This window comes from Anguilla anguilla, chromosome 3, assembly GCF_013347855.1.
Source record: "Anguilla anguilla isolate fAngAng1 chromosome 3, fAngAng1.pri, whole genome shotgun sequence".
Taxonomy (NCBI): Eukaryota; Metazoa; Chordata; class Actinopteri; order Anguilliformes; family Anguillidae; genus Anguilla; species Anguilla anguilla.
In genome coordinates, this window is record NC_049203.1 from 71,549,286 (window position 1) to 71,564,422 (window position 15,137).

The 15,137-nt window shown below is 48.6% G+C and overlaps 2 protein-coding genes across 10 annotated transcripts in view; both read left to right on the forward strand.

The window, feature by feature from the left end:
• lonrf2 (LON peptidase N-terminal domain and ring finger 2) overlaps positions 1 to 3,843 on the forward strand; it is a 26,274-nt gene extending 22,431 nt beyond the window's left edge. For 2 of the 3 annotated variants that reach the window (XM_035408620.1, XM_035408619.1), the window contains exons 11-13: positions 429 to 591; positions 791 to 940; positions 1,711 to 1,869. In XM_035408620.1, coding sequence (XP_035264511.1) covers positions 429 to 591; positions 791 to 940; positions 1,711 to 1,869 — 472 coding nt within the window. Of the gene's footprint in view, positions 1 to 428; positions 592 to 790; positions 941 to 1,710 lie in introns of all 3 variants that reach the window. The other variant, XM_035408621.1, reaches the window with a different exon arrangement.
• A 6,098-nt stretch (positions 3,844 to 9,941) lies between these two features.
• Positions 9,942 to 15,137, forward strand: part of LOC118223116 (mitogen-activated protein kinase kinase kinase kinase 4-like) — a 62,867-nt gene continuing 57,671 nt past the window's right edge. For 2 of the 7 annotated variants that reach the window (XM_035409273.1, XM_035409274.1), the window contains exons 1-2: positions 9,946 to 10,813; positions 11,176 to 11,241. In XM_035409273.1, the coding sequence (XP_035265164.1) occupies positions 10,757 to 10,813; positions 11,176 to 11,241 (123 nt within the window). In that variant the 5' untranslated portion in view covers positions 9,946 to 10,756. Of the gene's footprint in view, positions 10,814 to 11,175; positions 11,242 to 15,137 lie in introns of all 7 variants that reach the window. The other 5 variants (XM_035409276.1, XM_035409277.1, XM_035409279.1 and 2 more) reach the window with 4 other exon arrangements.

Genomic DNA, 15,137 nt, shown 5'->3' on the forward strand with positions numbered 1-15,137 from the left:
TGGTGTGTGTGCATGTGCGTGTGTCTGTGCATGTGTGCATGTGTTTGTGGTGTGTTCATGTGCGTGTGTCTGTGGTATGTGCGTGTCTAGTGTGTGCATGTGTGTGCGTGTTTTTGGTGTGTGCGTGTGTCTTTAGTGTGTGCGTGTGTCTGTGCATGTGTACATGTGTGTGCGTGTGTTTGTGGTGTGTGTACGTGCGTGTGTCTGTGGTGTGTGTGCGTTTGTGCCTGTGTCTGTGGTGTGTGCGTGTGTTTGTGGTGTGCATGTGTCTGTGTTGTGTGTGCATGTGTGTGTGTCTGTGCGTGTGTGCATGTGTGTGCGTGTGTTTGTGGTGTGTGCATGTGCGTGTGTCTGGTGTGTGTGTAAGTGTGTGCTGGGCTCCTGTAACGCTGATGGAGGCTGTGTGTTTATTGTGTTTGGGTCTGCAGGTTTGCAGACTACGGCTGCATGCTGGAGGTTCGCGATGTGAAGTTCTTCCCGGACGGTCGCTCGGTGGTGGACACCATCGGCGTGTCCCGATTCAAAGTGCTGAGCCACGGACAGAGAGACGGGTACAACACCGCCAAAATCGAGTACCTGGAGGACCGGAAGGTGTGTGCGTTTACACCAGCGACCGGGAGCTTACTAAAGCACGCCCGTAAATTCCATAGTCTTCCATGCTGACTGATCTGTGTGCGCGTGTGTGTGTGTATGCGCGTGTGTGTGCACGTGTGTGTGTGTGTGTGTGTGCCTGCACATGCGTGTCTGTGTCCCTGTATGTCTGTGCCTGTCTGTGCGTGTGTGTTTGCAGGTGGAGGGGGCGGAGCTTGTGGAGCTGCTGAGGCTGCATGACTCTGTGTATGAGCAGGCCTCCGCCTGGTTCTCCTGTCTGAAGGACAACCTGAAGAGCCAGATCCTCAGCCACTTCGGCAACCTGCCCACTAAAGACTCCAGCCCGCAGGTAGGCCCCGCCCTTTATGTGAGGCCGCACCCTTAATGTGAGGCCACACCCTTAATGTGAGGCCACACCCTTAATGTGAGGCCACACCCTTAATGTGAGGCCACACCCTTAATGTGAGGCTACACCCTATATGTGAGGCCACACCCTATATGTGTAGACCATGCCTGGACTGGAGTGATGTTTCTGGGACTGGGGTTTGCAAGATTGATTCCCAGATGGGGCACTGCTTGCATGGACTGCAGGTCTCTCTCTCTCTCTTTCATGCTGCGGGTCTCTTTCTCATGCTGCTGGTCTCTCTCTCTGCGTGTCTCTCTTGCAGTGCTGGTCTCTCTCTCTGCAGGTCTCTCACAGTGCTGGTCTCTCTCTCTGCAGGTCTCTCTCACGGTGATGGTCTCTCTCACAGTGCTGGTCTCTCTCTGCTGGTCTCTCACGGTGCTGGTCTCTCTCTCTGCAGGTCTCTCTCACGGTGATGGTCTCTCTCTCACAGTGCTGGTCTCTCTCTCTTGCAGTGCTGGTCTCTTATGCTGCGGGTCTCTCGCACAGTGCTGGTATCACTCTTGCAGTGCTGGTCTCTCTCTTGCTCTGCTGGTCTCTCTCATGGTGCTGGTCTCTTGCTCTGCTGGTCTCTTTCACAGTGCTGGTCTTTCTCAAGGTGCTGATATCTTTCTCTTGCAGTGCTGGTCTCTCACGTGCTGGTCTCTCTCACAGTTCTGGTCTCTCTCTTGCAGTGCTGGTCTCTCTTACGGTGCTGGTCTCTCTCTCTCTCACAGGGCAGTCCTGGTGGGCCGGCCTGGTGCTGGTGGCTCCTGGCCGTTTTGCCGCTGGAGAACCGTGCCCAGCTCACCATCCTGGCCATGACCTCCCTCAAAGAGCGCCTCATCGCCATCCGCCGCGTCCTCATCTTCGTCACCTGCAAACGGGCACGGTGACTGACCGCCGCGTCGCCATGGGGACCGGGCCACGTGGAGGGGCGGGGCTCTACGGGGACCAGTGTGGTGCTCTGTGCTGCTTTCTGTTTGTTCTTGTTTGTTTTCTGAAATGTGGGTCCCGTGTGATTGGTTGGGACTGCAGTGCATGCGTTGCTGTTGTGGCTCATCTGCACAATGCTGGAGTTTCAGCAGCGTTTTTAATTCATTGATCCAGCGGCTCTACTCCACCCCCCCCCACGCTGGGACCTGCCTATTGCCACATGGCCCCGCCCCTCTCCAGGTGTGGACACGTTGGGGGGCTCAGTTCAGTTGTTAAAGACCCACTAGAGAGCTGTGCCTCTCTCTGTGCTGCTTTAAATTATTAAGGAGTAAAGTGCAACTTACTGGTTCATTTCCAACAGAAAAGAATTTTTGAAGATAAAGTACATATGGGAAAATAAGCCGGCATGTTGATGTGTGTTGGTGCTGGCTGCCGCTTGGTCTCCTGGTGTGTGTGAGGTGTCTGTGAGCTCCGGTTAGAAAACGGCAATCTGTCCATGGAGACCTAGAGCGTTACTGTCCGTGTTTCACATAAAGAGACTGCACTTGTTGCACAAAGCTAGCTTCAGCACAGAAGGCCCAAAGCCTTCCTATAGCTTCCTAAAACAGCCTGTGGCTCTGTAGGACCAGGGAGGGGACCCCAAAACACTCTGTGACTCTGTAGGCCCAGGGAGGGGACCCCAAAACTCTCTGTGACTCTGTAGGACCAGGGAGGGGACCCCAAAACAGCCTGTGACTCTGTAGGGCCAGGGAGGGGACCCCAAAACAGCCTGTGACTCTGTAGGACCAGGGAGGGGACCCCAAAACACTCTGTGACTCTGTAGGACCAGGGAGGGGACCCCAAAACACACTCTGGCTCTGTAGGACCAGGGCTGGGGACCCCAACACACACTGGCTCTGTAGGACCAGGGCTGGTGACCCCAACACACACTGGCTCTCTAGGACCAGGGCTGGTGACCCCAACACACACTGGCTCTGTAGGACCAGGGCTGGTGACCCCAACACACACTGGCTCTGTAGGACCAGGGCTGGGGACCCCAACACACACACTGTGGCTCTCTAGGACCAGGGCTGGGGACCCTTGTGCTTGAAGTAAACCGAACCTCTACTCCTCAGAATTTGGGGATGGGCTTTGCCCGATGCTGCTGCTGCCCGTGTTCGCTGCCCTGTCAGGCTGGCAGAGGGCAGCTGGTTGGTTGCTATGGCAACTTACACCAGACTTTTACCTCTTAAAACAAAAAAAAAAACTGCGGGTCTGATTGGCCTCCTAGCATGAAGCCGACTCTTTCACCACTGTGAGCACTTACCTGGTGAAATGAGTTCACTTACCTGGTGAAATGAGCTCACTTACCTGGTGAAATGAGTTCAGTTTCCTTCTTGCCTCATTTTTGTTTCAGAAAACTCTTCCAAACGGCTCCATTGTAGTTGGCGCTAAAACAGTCTCAGGTGAGAGTCAGCTCTGCTTCAATGCATCCTGAATAACCAGCTCGGTTTGGAATGTGTCATTATCACATTATGGTGTAGATGGTGTTTGAATTGAGTAGGATATGTATTCAATCAGTAGTTTTCAGGTAAGGGTTGAACTTTTTTTTTTATTTTTTTTTTTTAAGTTCTGTATGTTAATTGATTCTGTGTATTTTTATGGTTGTCCTGAGCAAAATCTTTGAACTGTTTTTTTATTTTTTATTTTATTTTTATTTTTATTTTTTTGAGGTTCAATGTACAATTGAGGCCTTCTACATGTAAATAGACATTTTTTTCTATTGTGATTTCATGTTTTCTTCTGTGTGTGATCTGTACTGTTTGTGTAATGTCTCTGGTTACCATGTCCAATTCAGACAGATAAATGCTGCATTATCACATTATTTATATTTGTACTGTAAAAGATTATATTTAACTTATTTTCAATTTGAAATAAAAATGCCTGAAAGTAAACTGTCTTTAGTGTGTATGAAGTGTGCTGGGGCCTGAAGAGCCCATTGAAATCCACTCCCACTGGAAGTCTTTTCTTCCTCAATGGCTGCCATGAATTGCTCATAAGAAATACTTCAACAGCTTAAAATCTGCCAGTAACACTAGAGCCTGTACATGATCTTGTAGTGTAACAAACGTTAGGGTTAGGGTGTGTTGCCTGGTATTGGGGCATTAGTGGGTTAGGGTTAGGGTGTGTTGCCTGGTATTGGGGCGTTAGTGGATTAGGGTTAGGGTGTGTTGCCTGGTATTGGGGCATTAGTGGGTTAGGGTTAGGGTGTGTTGCCTGGTATTGGGGCGTTAGTGGGAAAAGGATGAAATGCATCTCCTTTTCATTTCACCGCCATTTCCACATAAGACTTCAACATGACCATGTGACTGGGGGGTAAAATGGGTGTCTGGCTTCGGTGACACGTTTGACCTTGCTGATGTGCTAACAGTGTGAGCCACGCGGCTCGTACTGGACTGAGCTGAGCATCGCATGCGGAGTGGTTTGTGTGTAAACGATAAACAGCTCTGAGTGTTACAGGCTGAAGCAGCTCTGAGTGTTACAGGCTGAAGCAGTTCTGAGTGTTACGGGCTGCAGTAGCATTTAAATATGACCTGTTTTTCAGGGGGGCACCACTCGCCTCTGCTTCTAAAGGGTTTAGCGACCCCACTGCAGCAGCAGCCAAACTGCCAAACTTACGGGAAACGTTTTAAGTGAGTCTCAAAATTGCCCTCTCGGGAAGAATAAAATCAAGTGCATGCAAAGGGAAAAGAAGAGCAGCCATCTTTTCCTCAAGGTTAAAGGTGCTTTCATTGGGTGATCAGACAGTTAGGGTTAGGCATCATATTTCTTTTCCATTCAAGATTTTGTCTTATTCAATGTGGTTTGTAGTGGGTGATCAGTGTTGCTGGGCAGAATGAGAAGTCTATGCGCCTGAGGTGTTTTGACACAATTTGTCCACAAGAGGTCAGAAATGGACCAAGAAAATGTACAAGACATGCGCGACCTGGAAGCTTAAACATTACCATATTGAGCATAAATTCACTCCAAAATCCATGCCGATGCTGTGATTAATAAATTTAACCATACAACCTTTTTCCTGTCGCTGAGCAGCTGCGTTTTAGCACTAGAGAGAGCTGTGAAAAAAGATCATAAAAATCTGTGAATAGGACTGTGTAAATCAGTGTTGTTTGGCAGCAATTACCTGAGTGAATTTCAAGCAAGAAAAATGATGATTACTAGCTTGGTGCGAGCTGCTGCAGATCTAATATAACCTCAAACACAGTTTTCGATTGACAGTCTGTTTAGATTAACAGTCTTAGATGATACAACCAAGGCCCAGTGAGCCTCATAATATTTGGGACAAAGATCTTTTTTATTGATTTGGCTCTGTACTCTGCAATTTCTGATTTGTAATCGAACAATTCACATGTGGATAAGGTGCACAGGAAGGTTATGGGTTAAAATCTTGGCTTGCAGCCTTCCTGTGTGGAGTTTGCATGTTCTCCCCGTGTTCGGGTGGGTTTCCTCCGGGTACTCCTTGTAAAGTGTGTATTCTGCAGAGTATGCACAGATTGTGTTCTGCAGAGTGTGCACAGAGTGTGTTCTGCAGAGTGTGCACAGAGTGTGTTCTGCAGGGTGTGTACAGAGTGTGTGTTCTGCAGGCTGTGTGCAGAGTGTATGTTCTGCAGGGTGTGTGCAGAGTGTGTGTTCTGCAGGATGTGTGCAGAGTGTGTGTTCTGCAGGGTGTGTTCTGCAGTGTGTGTGCAGAGTGTGTGTTCTGCAGGGTGTGTACAGAGTGTGTGTTCTGCAGGGTGTGTACAGAGTGTGTGTTCTGCAGGGTGTGTGCAGAGTGTGTATTCTGCAGGGTGTGTGCAGAGTGTGTGTTCTGCAGGGTGTGTACAGAGTGTGTGTTCTGCAGGGTGTGTGCAGGGTGTGTACAGAGTGTGTGTTCTGCAGGGTGTGTGCAGGGTGTGTACAGAGTGTATGTTCTGCAGGGTGTGTGCAGAGTGTGTGTTCTGCAGGGTGTGTGTAGAGTGTGTGTTCTGCAGGGTGTGTTTAGAGTCTGTGCAGAGTGTGTGTTCTGCAGGGTGTGTGCAGAGTGTGTGTTTTGCAGGGTGTGTGCAGAGAGTGTGTTCTCCAGGGTGTGTGTAGAGTGTGTGCAGAAAGTGTGTTCTGCAGGGTGTGTGTAGAGTGGTGTTCTGCAGGGTGTGTGTAGAGTGTGTGCAGAGTGTGTGTTCTGCAGGGTGTGTGCAGAGTGTGTGTTCTGCAGGGTGTGTGCAGAGAGTGTGTTCTTCAGGGTGTGTGTAGAGTGTGTGCAGAGTGTGTGTTCTGCAGGGTGTGTGTAGAGAGTGTGTTCTGCAGGGTGTGTGCAGAGAGTATGTTCTGCAGAGTGTGTGTAGAGTGTGTGCAGAGTGTGTGTTCTGCAGGGTGTGTGTAGAGAGTGTGTTTTGCAGGGTGTGTGCAGAGAGTGTGTTCTGCAGAGTGTGTGTAGAGTGTGTGCAGAGTGTGTGTTCTGCAGGGTGTGTGTAGAGTGTGTGCAGAGTGTGTGTTCTGCAGGGTGTGTGCAGAGAGTGTGTTCTGCAGGGTGTGTGTAGAGTGTGTGTTCTGCAGGGTGTGTGCAGAGAGTGTGTTCTGCAGGGTGTGTGTAGAGTGTGTGTTCTGCAGGGTGTGTGCAGAGAGTGTGTTCTGCAGAGTGTGTGCTCTACAGGGTGTTCACAGAGTGTGTGTTCTGCAGGTAAATCACCTTTACCTCCCAAACCCTCTCTCCTCATACAGCACTTCCGTGAATCTAATGAAATTTTTTCATACTTCCGGTGACAGACTCATTGATCAAATATGGAAAAATAGCTTTGCAGCTCTGGCAATTATTATCATTTGATGAGACAGGAATAAAGGCTCCATGAATGCCAAGTTGCTGCTGTAGCTGAGGAAAGTATATATGTAGTCCTGGGAGTTTTTTTAAATTATGGATCAACTCCTCCACATATAAACTCCTTAAATACATGCGGAGCTTAGGGAGAATGAGATTTTGCACTGCACACTGACTGATACGCTCCCCAGTGTGCTGGCTTGGACAAAGCCTGCACACTGACATGTACGCTCCCCAGTTTGCTGACTTGTACAGAGCCTGGTGGGGTGTAAGTGAAGTGTCAGGAGACTCACTGCTTGGCGCTAAGCTAGGAGATGCTCTGTGTGGCGTTAAGCTAGGAGACGCACTGTGTGGCACTAAGCTAGGTGACGCTCTGTGTGGCGCTAAGCTAGGAGATGCTCTGTGTGGCGCTAAGCTAGGTGACACTCTGTGTGGCGCTAAGCTAGGAGATGCTCTGTGTGGCGCTAAGCTAGGAGACGCTCTGTGTGGCGCTAAGCTAGGAGACGCTCTGCAGCGTCAGGAGACACACTGTGTGGCGCTAAGTTAGGAGACGCTCTGCGTGGCGCTATGCTAGGAGACGCTCTGTGTGGTGCTAAGCTAGGTGACGCACTGTGTGGCGCTAAGCTAGGAGACGCTCTGCAGTGTCAGGAGACACACTGTGTGGCACTAAGCTAGGGGACGCTCTGTGTGGTGCTAAGCTAGGAGACGCTGTGTGTGGTGCTAAGCTAGGTGACGCTCTGCAGTGACGCACTGTGTGGCGCTAAGCTAGGAGACGTTCTGCGGTGTCAGCAGACACACTGTGTGGTGCTAAGCTAGGAGACACTCTGTGTGGCGCTAAGCTGGGAGACGCTCTGTGTGGCGCTAAGCTAGGAGACACTCTGTGTGGCGCTAAGCTGGGAGGCGCACTGTGTGGCGCTAAGCTAGGAGACGCTCTGTGTGGTGCTAAGCTAGGAGACGCTCTGTGTGGTGCTAAGCTAGGAAACTCACTGTGTAGTGCTAAGCTAGGAGACACACTGTGTGGTGCTAAGCTAGGAGACGTTCTGCGGTGTCAGCAGACACACTGTGTGGTGCTAAGCTAGGAGATACACTGTGTGGCGCTAAGTTAGGAGACGCTCTGTGTGGCGCTAAGCTAGGAGACACTCTGTGTGGCGCTAAGCTGGGAGACGCACTGTGTGGCGCTAAGCTAGGAGACACACTGTGTGGTGCTAAGCTAGGAGACGCTCTGTGTGGTGCTAAGCTAGGAGACGCTCTGTGTGGTGCTAAGCTAGGAAACTCACTGTGTAGTGCTAAGCTAGGAGACACACTGTGTGTGCAGTGCTAGGAGACACACTGTGTGGTGCTAAGCTAGAAGACATGCAGCTGCAGTACCAGGAGACGCACTGTGTGGCACTAAGCTAGGAGACACACTGTGTGTGCAGTGCTAGGAGATGCACTGTGTGGCGTTAAACTAGGTGACTCTCTGTGTGGCCCTAAGCTAGGAGACGCTCTGTGTGGCGCTAGGTGATACTCTGTGTGGTGCTAAGCTAGGTGACGCTCTGTGTGGCGCTAAGCTAGGTGACGCTTTGTGTGGCGCTAAGCTAGGTGACGCTTTGTGTGGCCCGAAGCTAGGTGACGCTCTGTGTGGTGCTAAGCTAGGAGACGCTTTGTGTAGCGCTAGGTGATGCTCTGTGTGGTGCTAAGCTAGGAGACGCTCTGTGTGGTGCTAAGCTAGGTGACGCTCTGTGTGATGCTAAGCTAGGAGACGCTCTGTGTGGCGCTAGGTGATGCTCTGTGTGGTGCTAAGCTAGGTGATGCTCTGTTTGGTGCTAAGCTAGGTGACGCTTTGTGTGCTGCATGCAGGACTGCACTTACAGAGCTCTCAGAGTAAGAGCATCCCAGTGGCTTGCACTAACAAACACTCCTCTTTCCCTCCCAATGCTCTGAACTCCCCTCAGGGCAGCAGAACACAGCATGCACACACTTCTGTCTTTAGCCATGTGGGGGTCGCCACATTTATGGGGGTCCTTTTTTTTTAGAACAGATGATCCTGAATCATTTATGGGTGGATAAAATGACTGCACAATTAATTCCTCCGAATTCTACACAGCAGACAATTCCCAGGAAAAGACTGTGGTCCACTCTCTGAAAAGACTCAGGGTTAGGGTTAGCGTTTGGTTAAACAGGCGGGCTGGTGGACAGGTGGATAGGTCCAGAGAGTTCTCTGCACAGGTTTGTGTGAGTGCCCTTCGGTTTTCACTGAGAACTCCTGGGGACAATCTGACTGAATAAGAGTTCCTGAACTCCAGGTTACTCAGAGCAGTGATGGGCTCAGCCCAACACAGCAGTGTTCAGGTTACTCAGGTGGAGTGATGGGCTCAGCCCAACACAGCAGTGTTCAGGTTACTCAGTGTAGTGATGGGCTCAGCCCAACACAGCAGTGTTCAGGTTACTCAGGTGGAGTGATGGGCTCAGCCCAACATAGCAGTGTTCAGGTTACTCAAAGCAATGATGGGCTCAGCCCAACATAGCAGTGTTCAGGTTACCTAGAGCAGTGATGGGCTCAGCCCAACACAGCAGTGTTCAGGTTACTCAGAGCAATGATGGGCTCAGCCCAACACAGCAGTGTTCAGGTTACTCAGGTGGAGTGATGGGCTCAGCCCAACACAGCAGTGTTCAGGTTACTCAGGTGGAGTGAAGGGCTCAGCCCAACATAGCAGTGTTCAGGTTACTCAGAGCAGTGATGGGCTCAGCCAAATACACCAGTGTTCAGGTTACTCAGGTGGAGTGATGGGCTCAGCCCAACATAGCAGTGTTCAGGTTACTCAGTGTAGTGATGGGCTCAGCCCAACACAGCAGTGTTCAGGTTACTCAGGTGGAGTGATGGGCTCAGCCCAACATAGCAGTGTTCAGGTTACTCACAGCAGTGATGGGCTCAGCCCAACACAGCAGTGTTCATGTTACTCAGGTGGAGTGATGGTCTCAGCCCAACATAGCAGTGTTCAGGTTACTCAGGTGGAGTGATGGACTCAGCCCAACACAGCAGTGCTCAGAGTTTATTAAACAGCTGCTTTGCTCTTGCAACTTTCAGTGCAAATGACACTGATGCCACCTCCCTCTGCATGCTACCTTTCGATGGCCTATGAAGTCATCAGAAGAAATCTGAATATACAAAATACCGTTTTGTGGCAGAACGTGGACTCTGGGGGCAATAGTGGGACTGAGGGCAGCAGTGGACTCTGGGGGTATTCCCATTAGTACAGTGTTTTACATTACATAGAGTACTTTCCTATGTTTCCTTGATGGAATATCACATTAGTATGCGATTAAAACAGCGACCAATGTGACCGATGCTTCCTTGGTGCCACTGTTTCGCTGAATTAGGTTTTAGCTCTATTATGTCTCCGGAACATCGATTTCCAAATCTGACCTCTTGGCTGCCGAGCCACACCCATCAGCATCGCTACTGATATCGATACCTCCACCCCCACGCGTGGCTGTTCTGGAATAAAAAAAGATCTCTATCTTTGGATTATCGGAAAATAAAATCTAATTCATTATTTTTATTTCTTTTTTCTTTCCGTTGTATTTGTTCTACTGGAGAAGGAAAGGGGGAGCTCTTTTCCGCTTTTCCACCCTCACCATCTTTTTTTCTTCCCCTCCCTGCGCTCGCTCGCTCTCTTGTGCTCTGTCAGTGCGGCAGGGCCCTGTCTTTTCTCTGTGTGACTCAAAGAACCGGCTTCCTGTGTTTATCATTCTCTTAGTGCTCCGACAGAACGACAGAAAGAGAGAGATAGCGAGAGGAGATCGGAGGTCTGGGAGCTTTTTGCCAGCCTGCCACCTCAACATGGTATAGCTACGAGTCCTCCTCGACAAGGCTACAGCAAAAGGGAGAACACAAAGAGAAATCCGCCTCCAACGTTTCGTACTAAAATACAAAAATAATCACTTCACCAATGAAGAGAGTCGGCGTGGCACATATACAAGCATCGTGAAGGATAGAAGGATATATATCGCAATTTCTATTTATTATTTAAAAGATGGCGAATGACTCTCCGGCTAAAAGTCTGGTGGATATAGACCTTGCCTCTTTGCGGGTGAGTATTGGACAAGGGCAGCACCTTTTATTTCGTTATTAAACGCAGTGATTGTGGCATTAGTCCGCATTACTGCACGTAATCTGTGCGTTGAATCGATAGGCCGTTTTCTCGTGTCTCTTTGTTGGGGTAAAAGCTGGGCCATATTTGTGTTTATAATTGAGGCGGGGAGGGTGCTGCGGTCGGTGAGTTCCGATCTTTCCTTTGTTTGAACTGCGCTGACATTTGCAGAAATATTGGACGCAACAACTGCATTAAACTAGCATCTATGCTGTAACACAACCGTCAAATCAAATATTTGTGATTTATTTGTAAATATTTGATAAGCAATGCTTAGGCTATGTTTCCCAATTCTCTTTCAGGATCCTGCAGGGATATTTGAATTGGTGGAAGTGGTCGGAAATGGCACATACGGACAAGTATATAAGGTCGGTTTCATCTCAAAGCTCTGTTTTTTGTTCGCTACAGTACAATCGATTTATCCGATGCAATATGTCGCCAGTGCTAACACGCATGTCCTCTCGTGACACAGATATGGTAGGTGATGGCAACACTGATGACAGCCAGTGAGATGTGAAATGACGGGTTACAGTCTACATTAAGATGCAGTCTACTATCGGGCAAAACTTGGGTAAAGTTTTTAAAAGTCTATTTAAGAAGCACATCATTGTGCAGGTTAAAACGACGGGAGACAATGCAGCTGGCTATCTGTGGCTAACCAGCTCCCCCATTCGATGGCCGTGGTACAATTGAAGCTTGTAGCCTTCTCGCTCTCGGCCGAGTGCGCAGCGCATAGTTTGATGCTGAAACCGCCCCTCAGATTGTTCTTGGCATGGTTATTGTTGACACAGCACTAATCATCGATCAAAAGCGGATTCAAAGTAAAGAGAAGAATCTGAGTCGCCCCCCCTCCCTTATTCCTGAACACCCATCCCTTGCCATCTGAAGTGAGTGTAGCCCACCACAGCCTACATCACATCCTGTTTGAGTGTCGCTGTTGCTTGGGAGAGAGGCAGGAAAATGCGAAGCGAATATTGACACGGCCATGCTCGGGCTCGCGCGATTCGTCGGATGCTGCTGCTCGGCCAGCTTTGATTTATTTAATGGGGTCTCGGGGAAAGTAGAGGCAGTCAAAGAAAATCGATCAGACTTTCTCTCTTGTTGTTTGTTTGCTGTCGGATGATGGTCCTTCCCTTGCATCCCTCTGAAAAAACGGAACACACTGTGGGGGTGGAGGAACTCAAAGCCAACTAAATATGCTGTTGATATTGTGAGACAAAGCCCAAAAAAGGAAGACTGAAATTTAGTTTTGTGAGCGTTCTGCAAGTGCTCTGTTCTTTTTGCATATACAAATGATAGAATGTGGGTCTAAATTAGAGCTTTTGCTTACTTCCGTCTCCACTTTCTCTCAGTAATAGTTTTGCCTCTACTTTCTATAGCCCTATTCGCACGGGACTAGTATTACCTGGGGGCCTCATGTGATTTAGAAATTACCCCCCCCCCCCCCGTCTATGTTTCGTGTGGCGCATACGCATGGGATAAGCGAAATCTGTATTTTACTCGAATTTACTGACATTATCCCCCCGGATATGATTGAAAATGTCAAGGCTCTGCTCTGCGTAACAGTAAAAGACGCCCCCTAATCACCGAGATGCCGATTCTCACGCGACTAATATTATCACATGACCTCTGTGTTTGGCGAAATATGGTAGGTAATTTGCCATAGAATTTTTACTTTACAAATTACTGACATGGCAGATTCGCACGGGATTAAGACAAGTCACTAGAGGTCCCCAGGTAATACTAGTCCTGTGCGAATAGGGTTTATGCCTACCTTAATTTAGAAAGAAGGTTTTGCATTCAAGAAGCAGTTTTCTCAAGCAAGTGGTGTGTGAGGTTCGGTCTAACTCTCCTTTGATTGGTGCTGCCTGCATAGCGATAACTCTAACCACACCCCTTTTACTCTGATATGGCTATGACCACACCCCTTTTAGTCTGATATGGTAATGACCACACCCCTTTTAATCTGATGTAGTAATGACCACACCCCTTTTAGTCTGATGTGATAATGACCACACCCTTTTTATTCTGATATAGTAATGACCACACCCATTTTAGTCTGCTGTAGTAATGACCGCACCCCTTTTACTCTGATATGGTAATGATCACACCCCTTTTACGCTGATGTAGTAATGACCACACCCATTTTACTCTGATAAAGAAATGGCCACATCCCTTTTAGTCTGATGTAGTAATGTCTGGTCCTTCCTGTGAGTCAGACCTGATCCGTTTCCCAGTGTCAAGGTGTTTTTGTAAGGCTGTGAGCAGTATGTTGTATGTACTATGTGGGAAGCAGTATCTTGTATGTAGTGTGTAGTAAGTAGTATGTTGTATGTAGTGTGCAGTAAGTAGTATGTTGTATGTAGTCGGTATTATATAGTAAGTAGTATGCTGTAGCTGGCATTAATGAGCACTGTGCAGCATATTGCAGTTTCTCATAATTTATCACTGCTTCTTTGATTGTTCTCACAACAACCAAGAATATGTTGCCTGACTGGCCCTGTCATTCTTAATTTGTTTTTTAAAAAGTACACGTCCTTTCTGTATGCTCTGCTCCTCACACATCTGGGTAACACCGTTCCAGGCCTTTACATGTGGTTTCCAGTGCATCCCCATGTCTTTAAACGTTTACAGTACATAACTGATTTGCCAGTAAACTGGTTGGCCTTAACTGCTCAATGGGCCTTGGTTTGTTGTGTAAGTATGCAGATGAGTCAGCTGGTTTGGTGTGTAATTGTATAGATGAGTCAGCTGGTTTGGTGTGGAATCGTATGGATGAGTCGCTCAGTTTGGTATTGAATCGTATGGATGAGTCGCTCAGTTTGGTGTGGAATCGTATGGATGAGTCGCTCAGTTTGGAGTGGAATCGTATGGAGGAGGCGCTTGGGTTGGTGTGGAATCAGGGCTGTGCCTGTGCTCGTATGGATGAGTCGCTCGGTTTGGTGTGGAATCGTATGGATGAGTCGCTCGGTTTGGTGTGGAATCGTATGGATGAGTCACTCGGTTTGGTGTGGAATCGTATGAACGACCTGCTTGGTTTGGTGTGGAATCGTATGGATGAGTCGCTCAGTTTGGTGTGGAATCGTATGGATGAGTCGCTTGGTTTGGTGTGGAATCGTATGGATGAGCCACTTGGTTTGGTCTGGAATCGTATGGATGAGTCGCTTGGTTTGGTCTGGAATCGTATGGATGAGTCGCTTGGTTTGGTCTGGAATCGTATGGATGAGTCGCTTGGTTTGGTGTGGAATCGTATGGATGAGTCGCTTGGTTTGGTGTGGAATCGTATGGATGAGTCGCTTGGTTTGGTGTGGAATCGTATGGATGAGTCGCTTGGTTTGGTGTGGAATCGTATGGATGAGTCGCTTGGTTTGGTGTGGAATCGTATGGATGAGTCGCTTGGTTTGGTGTGGAATCGTATGAATGAGTCGCTTGGTTTGGTGTGGAATAGGGGCTGTGCCTGTGCTGTGGAGTCAGGAGGGAGACCGTTGACAGGGTTGTGCTCATCTCTTTATATGAGAGCATCTCATTTAGTCAAAACATCTCCTGTGCCAGCTGTGCATTATGACAGTTATGCATTATGACTGATATGCATTATGACAGTTATGCATTCTGACAGCTGTGCATTCTGGCTGTGCAGCCCAGATGAATGCTGTGTAGTAAGTTGGAGTCAGTGTTTGTGTGCTAATTGCGCATGTAGTAATGGTGTCCTGTAGTGTAGAGAGAATAAGATGGGTGTGTACCTACCTGTGCTAAGCAATGCTCCTGCCTAGGGCTGACTGCCCCAGGCCAACTGCATTATTTCTACAATACAGGCTGCCAGTTCTTCCTGCAGATATATTACTCATGTTATTTAGTCAGGAATAAGTGGTCATACCAGTCTGTCCAGCCAATCAAGCTCTAGTGCTTTGCATCCCAGTTCGCATGTTTGCTTGTGCGATTTCAGCAGACCTGGGTCAAATACGTATTTGTTTCGGATTTAAATACTTTTGTGTGCTCTATTGATCTTGCCTGGTGTAGTTGAGCCTGCCAATACGACCAGATGGCAGGGTTTGCACTTTTTGAGAGTATTTAATTGGTTTCAATACACCAGACCAGATTACTAAAGTGTAGAAACGTATTTGAATCTAAAACGAGTATGTATTTGAGCCAGGTTTGGGCTTCAGCAGAGCGCTGAGCGGCTAGCATAGCAGGTCTCAGACACGTATTCATCGGTGGTGTCTTAAGGCCTGACCCATATCAGAATATTGGCCCATACTGGGCTTCC